This window comes from Rattus norvegicus, chromosome 2 (assembly GCF_036323735.1).
Source record: "Rattus norvegicus strain BN/NHsdMcwi chromosome 2, GRCr8, whole genome shotgun sequence".
Taxonomy (NCBI): Eukaryota; Metazoa; Chordata; class Mammalia; order Rodentia; family Muridae; genus Rattus; species Rattus norvegicus.
Window position 1 is genome coordinate 28,468,061 of NC_086020.1, and position 17,041 is coordinate 28,485,101.

Genomic DNA, 17,041 nt, shown 5'->3' on the forward strand with positions numbered 1-17,041 from the left:
GCCACCATATGGTTGCTGTGGCTTGAACTCTGGAAGAACAGACATGGCTCTTAGCCTCCAAGCCATCTCTCCAGCCCCATCAGCACTTTCTCACAATGCCTAACATCAGTAAACCAACATGGCTTGACACTCAGACTCATTCTGTCTGTGAATAGTGTATAGAAGCTGCTGATTAACATTAAGACTGAGCAGGCTAGAGGGATGGATCCGTGGTTAATAGCACTCGCCGCTCTTGCAGAGGTCCTGGGTTCAATTCCCAGCCCCCACACGGTTACTCTAACTATTGTATGTAACTCCAGTTCCAGGGACCCAATGGCTTTTCTGACCTCAAAACTCCCATGTGCACGTTTTATATATCTATACACATACACTCTCAGGTACACATAAACACACATAAATATTTTAAAGTGAGGCTGGGAATGTATGTGTGTTATATTTTGGAATTCTACTGATAGTTGATGTAAATATATAATCTTCTCACATGGAATTGTAAGAAATACTGGCGTAAGAGTCTCCTTTTTCGAATGTAATGATCCCTTACATTTCTGTGTGTGTGGGGTGTGGGGGTGTGGGTGTGCGGACGTTCAACATGGCAGAGCATGTGTGTGGGTGTCAGAGGACAATCTTGGGTAGTCCTTACCAGCTTCTGCATTTGTGACAGTGTCTCTTTTTATTTTTTACTGCAAACACCACACTATCCAGCCACGAGCTTCTCGAGTTTCTACCTGCATCTTTCTGCAGAACCAGTGTGATTATAGCTATGCATTGCTAAGTCCAGATTTACATGAGCTCTGGGGATCCGAACTCAGTTCTCAGGCATGGCAAGCACTTTACCTACTGAGCATGCTCAAAAGCCCCTAACTCTATGTATGTGTATGCATATTGTGTGTATGTATATGTATGTATATTATATGAATGCATATGTGTGTATGCATATGTGTATGTATGCATATTGTATGTATGTATTATATGAATGCATGTGTGTATGTGTATGCATATATGTGTATGTATGCATATTGTGTGTATGTATGTAATTATGTGTATATTATATGAATGCATGTGTGTATGTGTATGCATGTATGTGTGTGTACACAAATATGTATGATTTTTCTTTTAGGGGATCTTGAACTGCGTCTGACAAGTTTTGATCTGATGTGCTTCCAATATGTTCGATGTGCATTCAAATTTTTCTTTAATATTTCTTTAAGATTCGGGCCGCAGTGCTCTAATAAATATTTTCGAATTTGCGTAGCGGTGTGTGGCATGTGCTTGCCTTTGCCATCTGAGCTCTCTTGCCAGCCCTTGCACTACAGTATTTCCTTTAGCCAAATTGAGATCGTATCAAACATCTAACTATTTCAAGTTCATGTCAGGGACAGCAAAGTGGCTCGGGAGCAAGCCTGATGACCTGAGTTCGATTCCAGCATCCGCATGGTAAGCAGAACTGATGCCTCCAAGTTGTCCTCTGAGTTCCACATGCCTATGCCCAGATGTATGTGTTCATGCACACGTGCAAGCATAGTTACAGAATAAATTCTGAAAAACCCACTTAGTGAATGGCTTCCGGCCATGAGGCCAACACCTGACCGAGAGTTGTCTAGGAAAGTCAGATGCTCCCGTTTTAGGGCACGTGAACATCTGATCATCCTCCCTGGGTGTGGAAAGAGTCCGATGGTGCAAACTTTCAGGTATCGCTGATAGAAACAGGCTGGAGTCTAAAATAAACAGGGACACATTTGAATGACAGAGTAGAGTTGTGGTACTGGGTCACATTTCTTTTGGAAGAAATCAGACAACATTGGGGAGGAGAAAGCCAGGAGTAAGGGGGTGGGGTGGGGAGTAGGGGCACCTGGCACATTAGGTATAAATGCAGTCTTAGGCTAGAGAAGCAGGAGTCTGTTGGCTTAAATAAGATAGCTGGGCTGGGAGGGGGATTCTGCACTCACGAGACAACTTGATGTCCAAGTGCATTTACTATGATGCAATGTCTATAGTAGATAAGCCTTTATTATTCGTGTGTGTGTGTGTGTCTGTGTGTGTGTGTGTGTCTGTGTGTGTATGTGTGTGTGTGTTGTGCAAATCACAAGCTTATGGATGCCCCTGGAAGCCTGAAGAGTATGTCAGATCCCTGGAGCTGCAGTGATAGGCAGCTGCAAACCATCTACTCTGGGTACTGGAAATCAAACCCAGGTCCTCAGGAAGAGCATCAAGAACTCTTAAATGAGGGCCATCTTTTAGCCCTTTAAGTGGGTCTTAACACTCATTGAAAACCCAATTGAGTGCTGCTGCCTAGGCCCTACTGAAATAAATCAGAATATTGGGGCAGGGTGCCAGGGTCCTTCATCCATCCATCTCTCCTTCTGTCTGCCTGTCTGCCTTTCTTCTATCTACCTATCTGTCATCTATTTACCTTCTGCTTTTATTTTTGAAAGAACAACAACAACGATGACGACAACAACAACAAAATGATTCTCCTGCCTCAGCCTCCCTAGTCTTACATGTGTGAACCACCATGTCTGGTTCAGAGATCTATAATTCAAAGTAGTGTGAAAGGACTCTCTACCTCTGTTGCCAAGATTTAAACCTTTCAAGAAGGCCTCTTTAAAAACAAATTTCAAGTTTCTCACATTAGCTCCTTTTACCTAATTCTCCTGCCTGCCTACACCCTAGACCCTTGGATACCCTAGGACTTACATGCTCTCAAACCATCCCTGCTAATCCAAGCCCATCATCTTCTTGTGTCTCTCATTCTTTAATAACGCTCCCCGTGTTCCATATCGAACACTTGACTCACATCTCCACCCCTGGAAAGCCTTTCTTGACCCTGTTCTCAGTGGTCCAGCACAGCCTTTCAAATCCAGAGCTCCAGATAAACCAGACTCGGGCCGTTGTATCCTAGAAACTGCTCTGTGTAAACGACCTCAACAGATAAGGAACAGCAGCAGGTACCCATTCGGAGACAGCTCGGGAATGTTTAAACTTCAAGTTTATTAAAAAAAAAAAAAAAGACAAGTGTTCCTAGACATGAGCACTAAGTAATTTTGCCTCCTACAAGATTAGGCTTGTGTAGCCAACCAAAGGGTTGGGGCAGAGGAAAGAAAAAGAAGGTTTATTTACTTGAGAGGGACTTTTGGTACATTGTGTAATCCTTACTCATTTGGAGTCTACTTGAGACATAAATAGCTTTTCCCTACTTTTGATTGATCTTCGGAAACACCATGAAATGAACATTGTTTTCCCGTTTTCTCTGCTGTTTGGAGAACATCCTTCCAAGAATAGAGCAGCGAGCAAACGCTGGGGTTTACTTTTCATGTTTCCGTGAGCTACTTCAGAACGTGTAAAGTTCAGATCAAATTGAATTGGAAAGTGTAAAGACTCCAAGAATCCTCAGCCCTTCATGGACACAAATCAAAGAGTCTCCAGTGTATGAAGTGTTTGTCTTCTATTTTTTAAAAAGAAAAAAAAAGACAAAGAAAAGAAGCTACACACAGCCACGTAGGTGTTCAATTCTGTTTACTCCTTTGTGTCTCTTTGAAGGAAGAGGTAAATTAATTGCAGCGGACAGATTTCTTCTCTGGAGTCCTTTGCCCTCCTGCTAAAATCTCCCCAAACTCTCACTCTGAAACTGATTTGAAGGAGGCCAAAACCAAAACCCAGCAGGTCTTCGATCTAGAACGTCACTGGCTGGCAAGTTCCTTCTCGGGTTTTATTACAGAACTACATATTGAGAACCTACTTGTGGTCCAGAGACCGAGACCATTTCCTAATCCAATCCCACGTCCTCAACAGCACTGACCTCACGACCTCTTCCTTGCCCGGGCTAACCGTCCACCCTGCCTTCTCTTCTTGCTCCTCTCCTCTAAGATCTCACCCTCTTTTTTCTCTAAGGGCTTCCTTCGCTAGCGCCCAAGGTGCCATATCCTCCTGGCTCTCCAACGCGGACAAGCCCGTCCTCAGCCGTTGTTCTCCACCGTCCTTTTGGGCCAGAAGGGGGCGCCACTTCAAGCCTCGTGTGGACATTCCAACCGAAAGGAAATGAAAGAAACCACAGCCAGAAAGCATAAAGCCTCTAACGGTCAGCAAAACGTTCCTGGAGACTCCTAGCAAGCTTCCGCTTCCCTTACTCCGGGTAAGACCCCTGCCTGCGCCCCTCTACCGCCAGATACACAACACATTAGGAAATAAAGTATTCTAGCTGGTCCCACACAGCCTGCATAAACAGAGCTCCGAGTGTGGAGAAAGCCCGACTGTGTATCAATCAAGTCAACAGCAATGTGCTCTGTGAAACTTCCTAGAGCTTGCCAGTATCTCATCCCACACACTTTAGCATCTGCCTTCACCTCCATCCCTGAATCCCGGCTGGAGCCACCATGGTCTCCCCCAGTACCTAGAGCATCGTCACTTTAAAGTACTGTTTTCTTTCTTTAAATCCTCACGATTGTCTGCCACAGTGTGGAGCCAAGGACTTTTGTACAAGTCATTTATTTTAGACGCAGCAAACAAGTTGGAGCACTGGAGAAAGACCAGGAAGGATGGAGGGAAGGAAGCAAGTATCCCCGGGGCTCGATGCCGTATAGCCCGAGGGGAAGCTCTGGGACCTGGTATCCAGAATAAAACAGTCAGTCCTGGGGGCGTGGGCGGTATTTCCAACTAAGTCCCAAGACTCGCTCTATTCAGCTCTTATAGTTTGAACCTGGAGGCCTGACTCTGCCCATCTCATTCTATTTCACTGAGAAAAGCACACACCCCCTCCTGAGACAGGGTTTCTCTGCGTAGGCCTGGCTGTCCTGGAACTCATTTTGTAGACCAGACTGGCTTCCAGCTCACAGAGATCCGCCTGCCTCTGCCTCCCAAGCGCTGGGATTAAAGGCATGTGCCAAACTGCAGGGCTCGACCTTCTCTTTACCAGCCTTTCTGCAGGAAGTCCCCTCATAGCTTCTGCCATTTGAAGCACAATTAAGAGCCTATGGGGAGGGGCTGGGGATTTAGCTCAGTGGTAGAGCGCTTACCTAGGAAGCGCAAGGCCCTGGGTTCGGTCCCCAGCTCCGAAAAAAAGAACCAAAAAAAAAAAGAGCCTATGGGGAGAGCCTTGCAATCTCTTCAGTAAGGAAGAAATAGCAAAACACAACTTAAGAATGAGATCTTAAAAATCCACCAAACTCAAGTCTCCTTTCAAAAGTGGCTAAATGTGTGGCTGCTCTCTGTTTGACAAATAAATCATAGTAACATTTTTAATAATGTGGGAAAATCTTCAAGAGGGCCTAAGGCCTGGAATAAATAATTGTGTGAAGTCAGCATGTCAAGGTTAACATAACTTATTGCTAATAAGTACACATATATAGCATATAGAAGTCATATCACTGTGCCTATCCATGGTAAGGATATAGACCCACGGGAGGTGCAGATTTGGCTCTGTTTCTGCCTCTTGTTAGCTTGCTAGCCATTTTTTTTTATTTGCCTTTCTTCTTCAGTTGCTCCACAAAGTAATCGTTACAAGCGACCGTCAGAGCTGCCACCATGACCACAAACTCATTAAAATCCACTTCGTTGTCCTTGTTAGCGTCCAGGTCCTGCATTATCTTATCCACCAACTGGGGGTCCTTTTGACACTAAAAAGAAAAAGAAAATTCCTAACTTGGAGGCCTGGAGGGTCGTGACAACTGAACTTCCGTTTGCATGCAAGCTTTCGTTCTCCTAAAGAGTCTATTTACAAGAAGACCCAGGCCAGCCTAGAGTCTTAACCCTGCCTCAGCTCCACAGACACCAGCTCAGACCCAAAGGGCCAGGAACGCAGAGAAAACAGCTGCAGATTCAAGTGAATTATGGGTGCTGGAAATGCATTTACTGGAGACCACGGGCAGAAGGCCGGGACACTGAGGGACACTACAGTGAAACAGGCAGAGGACCAGGATACCTGAGGATAGTTGGGCGACATATAAACAGAGGCTTCAACGTCAAAGGGGACAATGAGTGGCCCTATCATCTACCATCAGCAGGCTTCGGAGCAATCGTGTAACATTTAATTTATCCCATGGGAAGAGTCGTCTTTGCCCACGTGGTATGAAGATGTGCTAACGCATTTGAAGGTGCTTAGCACCGAGGTAGCTGGGTACGGCCAGTACAAATAAGCAGTGGACACCTGAATAGCTTTGAATTCCAGATTAAACAACACGCACTTTTCACTAAGTGGGTCCCAAGTATTATATGGGGTACAAACTATTTTATCTCATAACCGTACTTAGTACAATGTCTGAAACGCACAAAGAGAAGTATCCAGGAGCCAATTTCCTTCCGCTGTGGCTAGGTTCCCCAAGGGTTGACAATTACATTGAGGTTTGGTGAGGTTTTAATCCACCATTCAATATTCTGGTGCAACAATAACAGATTCGGCTAGTTATACACAGAGACGTCTTGATAATTAATACTGGCTAGCTATACCTGGGAGAAAGGAAAATGGCTCCTGCCAGTGTATGCAGGAGACAAGGGGCTCCAGGATTTACTTCTCCAGCACTTAGGGTCATGGAGCAAATTATGGACAGAATGTTCATAACGCCTGTCCCCAAAGCCACCCCCATCTAACACCTGTCCCCAAAGTCACCCCCATCTAATGCCAGTCCCCAAAGCCACCCCCATCTAACAATGTCCCCAAAGCCACCCCATCTAATACTGTCCCCAAAACCACCCCATCTAACACTGTCCCCAAAGTCACCCCCATCTAATACTGTCCCCAAAACCACCCCATCTAACGCTGTCCCCAAAGTCACCCCCATCTAATACTGTCCCCAAAGCCACCCCATCTAGTACTGTCCCCAAAGCCACCCCATCTAGTACTGTCCCCAAAGCCACCCCATCTAACACTGTCCCCAAAGCCACCCCCATCTAACATCTGTCCCCAAAGCCACACCATCTATGCACCAGCAGGCAGTGGACTCACTGTGAGGAATTCTGTGAGCTCTCGCTGTAAGAGCATCTTCAGCTCCCCCTTGTTGAGCTTGAACCTGTCCCCCTCCTTGCAAGAGTAACGGTGGAAGATGCGGATCATCGTCTCCATAGCCATCTCCAGCTGGGTGGGCATGCTGGCAGTGGAGTGGGCGACTCCTGGAGCAGGATGCCAAGCCACGGGGAAGGCACTCGGCCAAAGAAAGCAGATGGGGACACGTCAACTCTTTTGTGAAAACAGAACACACCGGTGACAGTTCTTAAACAGTCATAATGGTCCGCTAAAGGCGGTGTCCCGCCCATTCTAGAGCAAGGTGGTGTATTTTTCTCCTCCCTACTCCCACTCCTCTGACCTGTGTACCTCCAGCAGTTCATAGCTTTACGCCAAACTGGCCCAGGGCCGTGTTAGAACACAGGCTTGAAAAAGAAAGAAATAAAGCAAAAGAAAAGGAAAATCCTTTACTTCCTACCTGTTCGGCGGGATGCGGCTGTCTACAGGTGTTCACGGTTACCCTCTGAGCACGGATCTCTGGGTTTCCACCTGACACCCCTGTCCCCAACAGATGACAATTATCGGAGACAAGAGAGTCAACTGAGGATGCCTCTGAGTCTGTTTTTAATCAGCAGAATGAACAGGTGTGCACTGCTGCCCCCAGGGCCATGGAGGAAGGGGAGTGTGTGCTGGGTCTTAGGAGGGTGGAGTGGAAAGGGAAAACCCTCTGCTCTGCCCATGTGGGAATATGGGTAGAAATGCAGCTTGTTGCTAGGAAGCTGATGGCTAGGATGGAGTCTAAAAATAAAGGTTCGAAGAAGAAACACCAGTTCAAACCTAGACACGCCTCGGCAATGCGCTTGCAAGGACAAGGAAGCAGACTCAACAGACGAGTTACACTGACCCGATGGAGTGCTCACCGTCAGAAATAAAAGCAATAGAAACTGCTTGGGAAAATGCCCTGTCCTGAAGAATCCATGTAGCTGAGAGTGGGGGCTCCTGTGTGCTACCCCAGTTCCTCAAAATTAGAAGTAGGAAGACCATGAGTTTGAGTGTGTTCCAGACTGGCACATGTTAAAGGGAAACCTGGTATTCAAAGACATAAAAGAAGAAGAGAATGAGAGAGAGAGAGAGAGAGCATGTGTGTGCACGTGTGTATGTGTGCATGCACATGCGTGTTCACGCTCTCAATCTTGTGTCTGCCAAATGAGTCACTAAGGACTCAACTAGTACCTAGAGCACATTATGGGTAACAAGGCAGAACAAGGCTGAGCATATGTCTTCCGGGTTCGTGTGCTTACCACCGACTTTAGGCTTATGTGTAGGAACGCATTGCCCCGTGTCTGTGGAGAAAAGCTGTGTATGTAGGAATGTATGGGAGATCCTCAAGTAAGAAAAACTTTAAGGAGGGGAATGCGGGGGCAATGGCTCTCGAGCATGAGAGCTTGAGTTGGATCCCTAACACCCCTGGGTGTGGTGGCCAAAAGAACCTTATCTTGAAGCAAAGCCTACCGTTATTTTTCCTGGACTGTGTTAGATGTGAAGAACACTGGCATCTTCTTTTAGGTTCCGTCCTCTTGCTGAGACTGTCCCCAAGGCTTTGTGGCCATGTTCCCTCAGCTTTGAATGCTGTCTTACAGTCCAGCTCTGAAATATTGCTCCTGGAGTACTCTTGGACACTTCTATCATCTTTGAATCTTTACCCCAGATGTCTGCTAACGTCAGGATGACCTGTATCCTCCGCCTGGACCTCTTTTTGCTGCCAAGACCCACAGGCTTTTCAAACTTGATTAGCATCAGACTACAACACCTACCCTCGTCCCCACTGATGACTGAAGGCAAATATCACCTTCCAGCTACTTGCCTGCATTCCCCCCAACTCCCTACTCCTCCTGGGGGAACCTCCTCTCTTTTTTAGCATACTGCTTTGGGGACATTCCAGTAATTGCTGCCATACCTTCTCCACACTTAGAATGAGTACCTTGATCCCAGGCTCCGCCATGCCTGGTCCATTTTTGTATTTTACAATACTTAGCACAAAATTAGGCACACGGAATTACCCCCACAATGGTAGCCACCTGTGTGAAGCTGAGGCAGGAGGATGGTAAATCCAAGGATATCCTGAGCCACATGGTGAGTTTAAGACAACCCTGGGCTATGAAATACTTTGGAAAGGGGGTTGAGAAGGGAGAGAGAGAGAAGATTGGAGGAGGGAAAGGAAGAGTGGGAGAGGGAAAAAAGGGGGAGGGAAAGGAGAGAGGGAGAGATGGGAGAAAGGGGGAGGGAAAGGAGAGAGGGAGAGAGGGGAAAAAGGAGAGAAAGAGGGAGGGAGAGGGAGAAGGAAAGAGGGAGAGAGAGAGAGAGAGAGAGAGAGAGAGAGAGAGAGAGAGAACTAGCTAGTCACAATACATAGACAATGAGCTAGAGAAGGGGTCTGTGGTCACCCAGGAAACTGGGCTTTGTCTAGCTTATTTGTCCAAATAATTAATCTCCTTTATTCTGCGTTAAAACTTTGCTCACCAAAAGGAGAGGTCGTTATTTCTGACAAAACACAGTTTGAGTTTGGCATTAACTGTGCACTGAAGCTACAGGTACACAAACATAGGTAAACTGTGGAGTTTGTGAGCCTCAACAATACTGTGTCCGAATTGTATTCCACCACAGGACTCTTTATTTGAAAAATTCAGGTGACAGGTAAAACTTATAATGGAAAAGATAACAAAGGTTGAAATACTTTGGTTGGATTTAAGAGCTAAGAGTTTGGCTTCTCCATGCTGGAGTTCCAAAGCCAGGCAGATTCCTGTTTCCGAGGCGAGCTGGGACCTAAAGGTTTCCTTTGGTGTGTGCTGCCCCTTAGCGTCAGGTTCTGGAACTGCACCTGAGCGCCCTCTCATGGAATGCTCTTGGATTTGAGCCCTTAAAACATTTAGCCCTTAGCAGGGGCTTTTAAACCAGCCCTGGCCTGAGGTCTCCAGAAGACATTCAGAAACAAAGGTAACATCAAGGGTTCAACAAAGGTCTGTCGCCCTGGGGACACAGTCTCACTGGTGACAAATGCCCAGAAGGGCTGTCCTGGGTCCTTTGCCTGTTGCCTCGAGTATACTCCTTACATCTAAGCGTGACTCAGAGCAAAACCGCCCAATTTTGCACCCAAGTTAGTGTCGGAAGAAGGCAGTGGAAGAGAGTGAAGATGTTTAAACACTACTGGGGAGCAGGGGGAGGGATGAAATCCACAAACCTGAGATTTTTAAACTCTATGCTCTTGGTTTATTTAATATGTATGAGTCATTTGATGTATCTGAGTGTTTATTTAATGTATATGGTATGCGGTGTGGCTAGGAGTCCAAAGAGGAGCTGGATCCCCTGGAACTGGAATTACAGACAGCTGTGAGCCACCACGTGGGTGCTGGGACCTGAACTGGGTCCCTGCAAGAGCACCCAGTGCTCTCAATGCTGAACCAGACTGTCCAGCCTGGAGAATTCTTTTCTGAGTGCAATGCTTGAAAGGGAACCAAACAAGAGGAAGGAAGGGCTACAGACATGAGTGCTGGCTGCTCTGTCATCAGGGTGAGAGCTGGGATCCCGAGTAGATATCCCCACACATCTGCAACTCCAGCTCCGAGGCACCCAACGCCCTCTACTGGCTTCCATGCTCACAGGTAAATACACACACACACACACACACACACACACACAAAAATACACACACACATACACAAACACACATAACATACATACACAAACATACACACACATACAAACACACACAACATACATACACAAACATACACACACATACAAACACACACAAACACACACGTACAAACACTCACACATACAAACACTCACACAAACACACACATACAAACACACACACACAAACACACACACAAACACTCAAACATACACACACACAAACACACACAATATACATACACAAGCATACACACAAACACATACAAACACTCACACACACAAACACACACAAACACACACAACATACATACACAAACATACACACACAAGCACACACACACAAACATACACAAACATACATACATACATAAACACACACACAAACATAAACACACACACAATCATGCACACATATAAACACACACACATACACACATACAAACACACACACAAACATACACACTCATACAAACACACACACATACACACATACATAAACATACACACAAACATACACACATACAAACACACACATACACACACACACACACACATACACACATACACCACAAATTCTTGTCAGCATGAGAAAACACTAACAGAGTACTGAATTATTTTACCTAAGAAAGAGAACTGACTTTTAGAGCATTGAGTATACGGAGGATTATTAATAGAGAGACTGGCCACTGGTGTATTGTCACTGGTACAATCAGATAAAGAATAACTTTTAAAATATCAGAAGGAGAGCTGGAGAGCTAGCTTGACAGTTCTGAGCACTGTTGTACTTGCAGAGGACCAGGTTTGGTCCTAGAACTCACACGGTGGCTCATGTTGTTTATAACTGGAGTTTCGGGGAATCCGACTCCTTCTTCTGGTCTCCAAGGGCATCAGGCACACACACACTCATACAGGCAAAACATTCATACACATAAAATAAAAACAAATGTTATTTAAAAGTCAATGTGCACATTTTAAAAATTAAAAATTCCCCAAGCCTTAGTGTCTCAAAAATTTATCTGAAAATAATAAAAGTCTTTTATAGAAATGTCTAACAAACAGAACACAAAAACCTATTAGCTGGCCGAGTGTATTCTTTGCTTGCAGGGAGCAAACAAATCTTGACCTGAACCTCACCCAGTCACATTGGCCATGTGGAAAGCAAGCACATAAAGTGACTGCGGGCGAGTGGCAGTCACCCATGCCACAGATCCGAACCTTAGCTCATGTCCGTTGTCAGGACCAGCTACCACCAACTAGAAGCTCACCCCTCTTTTGGCCAGAATGCTTAAAGCAAGGTCTCGGTGGTAGCTAAACTTCAAAAAGATCCTTGCCTCCTGGTCGTTCTAACTCCGCGTGGTCCTCTTAAGGTAGGTTAAAAGGGAAAAGTTAAAGAGAAGAGGGAAGAAAGAAAAATCTTCTTCCCAAAGTCTGGCTCAAGTCTCTCATCAGCTGGGCGTCAAGATTTCTGGCACAGACCTAGAGAGATGGCTCAGCTGGTAAAGTGTTTGCTTTGTGAGCATAAGAACCAAGGATTCGATCCCTGGATGCCACGTTAGAACAAAGAGAAGGAGAAGTGTGTGAATCCCAGCGTAGTCAACAGCACCTGTGAAAGTTACCTAAGGAGACTTTTCAAGGAGAAATTTCAAGTAAGAATGTTAACAAACCATACTTGCAGTCCGAGAGTATATGGTTTGCTCGCCTTCCCCAGCTGTCAGCTTAAATTTTCAAGGAATCTCACAAGAAAGCCCACTTATAATAAAGCACCCATCGTAACTCCCTTGAGCAACCCTTGGGCTCATAGTTTTAGTTTATCGGATTACATTCCTCGGCGCTCTCAGGGTAGCCCTATAGTCTTACTGGAAAAAGAGGGAAAGAGGAAAAGCAAGTTTCTTAGGAGCCATCTGAGATGTGACTTGAGAGCCACCAAACCATACATGCCACTGTTACTATATATATGCTACATATACTAACATATATGTTGCTACATATGTGCTACTGTTACAAGAATCCCTCTGAGAGGCTCCCATCTGCCACTCTTGAATGTATCTAGTCCTCTCCCTGAGAGCCTCTTAAATGCCTTGAATACATTTCAGTGCCTTTGTGCCCTCTCGCCCTGAAATTCTTTCTGGATGAAGTCACAGAATTCAGCTGCACCCGAGTGGAGATCAGTGAAAAGAATTCCTCAGGTTGCCATGGGCAGCTCTGGCCAGCAGCTCTCTGCCACTTAGACCCTCATGCATAGACTGTGTTCCTGACTCTGATGGGAATAGGAAATACATCCTGCTTTGCTTCTGCTTGGATCTCTCCATCTGGCTGCAGTCAGCTGCTCATGAGGTTTTGTGGAGAGATTCCTGAGGCCAAGAACTCAGGTCTGTGAAGAGCAAAGGCGGAGGTAGACCCCCAACCACAGCCTTTTGGGAAACCGGAAACCAGGATCCCAACTATACAGCTCCTGAATTCTCGTTCTTCTGTTCTATGGCAATAAAGAACTAATGCCATCCATTGGATCTTTAGAGTCCTTTATAAATGATTCTTGGAGAAATGGGGCAATGTAAATTGATACCCTTTTAAGAGAATTGTGTTTGGAACTAAAGGATGACTAATGGGATTTTCATGTGGCTTCAGAAAGAACCTGCCAGCCCTTGCAGGAGAGGGCGCTGTGTCCTAAACAAGGGAAGTGAAAAACAGTATTTATGTCTGTTGGTGTTTTGTTTTCTGAAGTGTGGTTTCTCTGTGTAGCCCTGGCTGTTCTGGAACTCACTTTGTAGACCAGGCTGGCCTCGTACTCACAGAGATCCACCTGCCTCAGCCTCCCAAGTGCTAGGCTTAAGGCATGCGCTACCATGGCCAGCTTGGAAAATGAAAATTTGAATAAATGGGTTTTCAGCAAGTCACCTCCTTGGCATCTACTTTATTTTACGTGTAGGAGTGATTTGCCTGTATATATGTGAGTGCATCATGTTCCTGCCCGGTGCAGGTACAGGCCAGAAAAACATGCTGCATCCTCTAGAACTGGAGTTAAGGGTGGTAGTGAGCCACCATGTGGGTGTTGGGGACTGAGCCCAGTCCTCTGCAAGAACCAGTGCTCTTAATGCTGAGCCATCTTGCCACCCCTTCCTTATATCTTAATAGGGTTCATCGATATCAGACTCTAGAGGCTTCATCTTCACCAGAAATCATCATCTGGTTCTGAAAGTGTCACCTCATGCTGCTGTGTCAGAGCTCAGCATCAACTGGGCATGGTCTTCTCTGTTAGAATGCCTCCAGTTACTTCCAGAGCCCCTTGGGTTTCCTAATGATGTTTCTGGGGTGTACTTTCATGGCATCGAACCAGGAAGTCCAAAATCCCCCTGCATCCCCTCTCCAGGACTATGTTATATATCTCGGGGGCTGGGCCACATTAGAGTCTCCAGCAAGAGGTCTAGGTTTTAATAAATGGAAGCCTGAAGGGTCCTGCTTCGTAGTGCAAACCCGTCTTCCCCACTGTCTGACATACATGAAGGTTTTACATCACATCTGTAATGGAGACCATGGGCAACGACTGTAAAGTTCAGCAGCACAAAGGGAGGCCGGTAGAGCACGGAGGCCATGTGGGGAGTGGTTCTCATCTCATAAGCTCTGACGTGCGCTTTCGGATCTCACTTCTGGAAACCTTCTCACCTTTGCACACGACAAGAGTTCTGCCCGGTGAGCTCCCATTCCACAAAGTGACTCTCCTTGTGAGCTCATCTTGTAAGACTGGACGTGCAGGTTACAAACCCAGTTCACCCAGTTAGAGAGGCAGAGATAGTGCTGGGACGTTGGAGTTTGTGCGTTAAGGAAGGCTTCTTCCTTCCAGGAGACTCTGGGTTAGGGTCCGGATCCACGATCCCACCTCATCCACTCCTCTGGACTTTAACACCTAATTCAGACTCCAGAAAGGGGGACCCTCTCCTTTCGGTACACCCACTCATTTCTTCAATGGCTCAGAAATAGACAGGTGTTGGGGAAGCATGACTCCTTAGCTTTGAAGTTCGTGTGATAAAGAGATAGTCTTCCTGTGCTGATTTCACTCCCACTGAATGGGTGTCGGATGTCTGACCTACATTTCTCCTGCTAAATCAAACGGTCTGGCTGTAGTTTAATGATCTCTTGAGGATGTCGTGTGGTCACAGAGTTGGGCATTTCCCTGTGAGGTTATAGCTTGGTTGTTAGGATAGTTTCTTACATCGTCGCTCCTAAGGGGGTTAATGGAAAGGCTGTCTCCCCCATCCACTTATAAGACACCTCATGTGTTTGTCTTTTTGTTTCTTGAAGCAGGGTCTCACTCTGTAGCTCATGCTGACCTGGAACTTACCGTGTAGCCACCGCTGTCCACACACTTGCAAGGACCTTCGTATCTTAGCCTTCCAAGTGATGGAATTATAGGGGAACCATGGTTGGCTTATACACACAATTTATATGTGCTATTAGCATTCATATGCCAGGTCTAAAGACTCCATGTTTTGAGGTTTATAACAACAGCCAGGTGTGGTGGTGTACACCTATACTCTGAATGCTTTGGAAAATGAGGCAGGAGAATCACAAGTTCCAGGCCAGACTGAACTACATAGAGTTTGAGATCAGCCTCGTCTACAAGGCAAGACCCTAGATCCAAAAACAAAACCAGAAGCAGACATGTGCCACATGCCTCTCCCAATACTTGAGAGGCAGAGGCAGGAGGATTGCCATAAGTTTGAGGTCAGCCTGGTTTATATAGAAAATTCCAAGCAAGCCAAGGCTGTTGGAAGAACCTGTTTCATATAAACAAGCAAACCAACAACAATGAAAAACAAAAATGAACTTTGTTTCAATTAGCCCTGACACTGTCGCCAATGTCTTTGTCCGATGGACACATGGGACTTCATTTCCTCTCATCCTACTCATAACTAGATACTCCATGTATCAGTTTGTGCTGTGATTGGAGCCAAGAGGGTAGCCTGCAGCCAAGTGGGTAGCCTAGAACACTGGGAAGGAAAGAAGGATCCTCAGGATGTGTTGGGTTAGCCTTCCATCACCATGACAACATACTTAAGAAGGTGGAAGGGGAAGATGTATTTTGACTCAGGTTTCAGCCCATGATCACTGGGCTCTGTTTTTTTGGATGTACAGTAGAGTATGAGAGTGCAAAAAAATAGTCAGAACTAATCTGTTAGTGTCATCGTTGACCCACAGACTGAGGAGGGAGGGAGGGAAGGAGGGAGATAGGGGGAAGGAGAGGGAGAGGTCCCAGTAAACCCTTTCTCCAGCTGGAACTACTGCCTAAAATTCCCACCACTTCCAAGTTTGGGGACAAAACCTTTAGAGTACAGTACAGACCCCAACCTGTAACATGGGTCATGAATCCTCTGGACTTGCACACACCATACAACTCCATTTTGATGGGGGGGAGGAGACAGAGAGACAGAGAGAGACAGACAGACAGAGAGAAAGACAGAGAGACAGAGACTCTATCTCTTGTCCCTATCATCAGATAGCTAGCAAGTTGGGACTGGTCCCAGCAACTCCATTTTCTAGTGAGAACAGGCTTGAACACTCCAACTTCTGTCAGATAAAAACTTCCGAAGACATTTAAAAAAAAAAAAAACTGACTAGGCAAAGAACAGGCAAAACTGAAAAAGGAAGAAATTCCTAGGACTGCACGAAGTTATATTTTGTTATAAGTTGTTTTGATTGTTTCTGAAGCTCTCGGGTAAGGACAATCCTGAAGAAGACCTTTGATTTGGTCATACACACAGATGAGAATGCTGGTGAGATGGCCTGGGGCCATGGCTGACAAAATGAATCCAATTCTGAGAACCAGCATGGTGGAAGGGAAAAGTCAGCTCCTGCGAGTTGTCCTCTGACCTCCACACACACATTGTGACACGCATGCACGCAGGGTTGTACGCACACAAGTAAATAAAGGGGGCAGAAAAAAGGCTCAGAGACTAAGAGCACTAGCTATTCTTGCAAAGGCTCAGAGTTACCGGAACTCACGAGGTGGACCACAGGTGTCTGTAACTCCATTGCAGGGCCTCTAACCTCCACTTCTGAGGATCCGAGGCATAAATGTGGTACACACACAGAGATACGCATACACTGGCAAAACACTTGTATACATAATTTTTTAAAGCCTTTAAAAATAACTAATATAGGGCTGGAGAGATGGCTCAGCGGTTAAGAGCACTGTCTGCTCTTCCAGAGGTCCCGAGTTCAGTTCCCAGCAACCTCATGAAGGTTCACAACCATCTGTAATGGGGATCCAATGCCCTCTTGGGGTGTGTCTGAAGACAGTAACAGTGTACACACACATAAAATAAATAAAATCTTTTTTAAAAAATAACTAATATTAGCCAGGGTGGGGGAGTGCTTTTAATCCCAGCGCTCAGGAAGCAGAGGCAAGTGGATCTCTGT

The 17,041-nt window shown here is 45.9% G+C and overlaps 1 protein-coding gene and 1 long non-coding RNA gene across 2 annotated transcripts; one reads left to right on the forward strand and one right to left on the reverse strand.

Annotated features, from left to right (window-relative positions):
• Positions 1-3,989: 3,989 nt before the first annotated feature.
• Positions 3,990-13,619, forward strand: LOC134485818 (uncharacterized). Its single transcript, XR_010064039.1, has 3 exons — positions 3,990-4,129; positions 5,472-9,064; positions 11,732-13,619. It is a non-coding gene; the product is annotated as an uncharacterized LOC134485818 (long non-coding RNA).
• S100z (S100 calcium binding protein Z) lies at positions 4,467-8,690 on the reverse strand. The gene is made up of 4 exons (NM_001191701.2): positions 8,444-8,690; positions 7,410-7,489; positions 6,935-7,098; positions 4,467-5,609 (listed from the first exon to the last, which is right to left on the reverse strand). Exons 3-4 carry the CDS (start codon positions 7,073-7,075, stop codon positions 5,451-5,453), a joined length of 300 nt encoding a protein of 99 aa, NP_001178630.1. The 5' UTR covers positions 7,076-7,098; positions 7,410-7,489; positions 8,444-8,690; the 3' UTR covers positions 4,467-5,450.
• Positions 13,620-17,041: the final 3,422 nt, after the last annotated feature.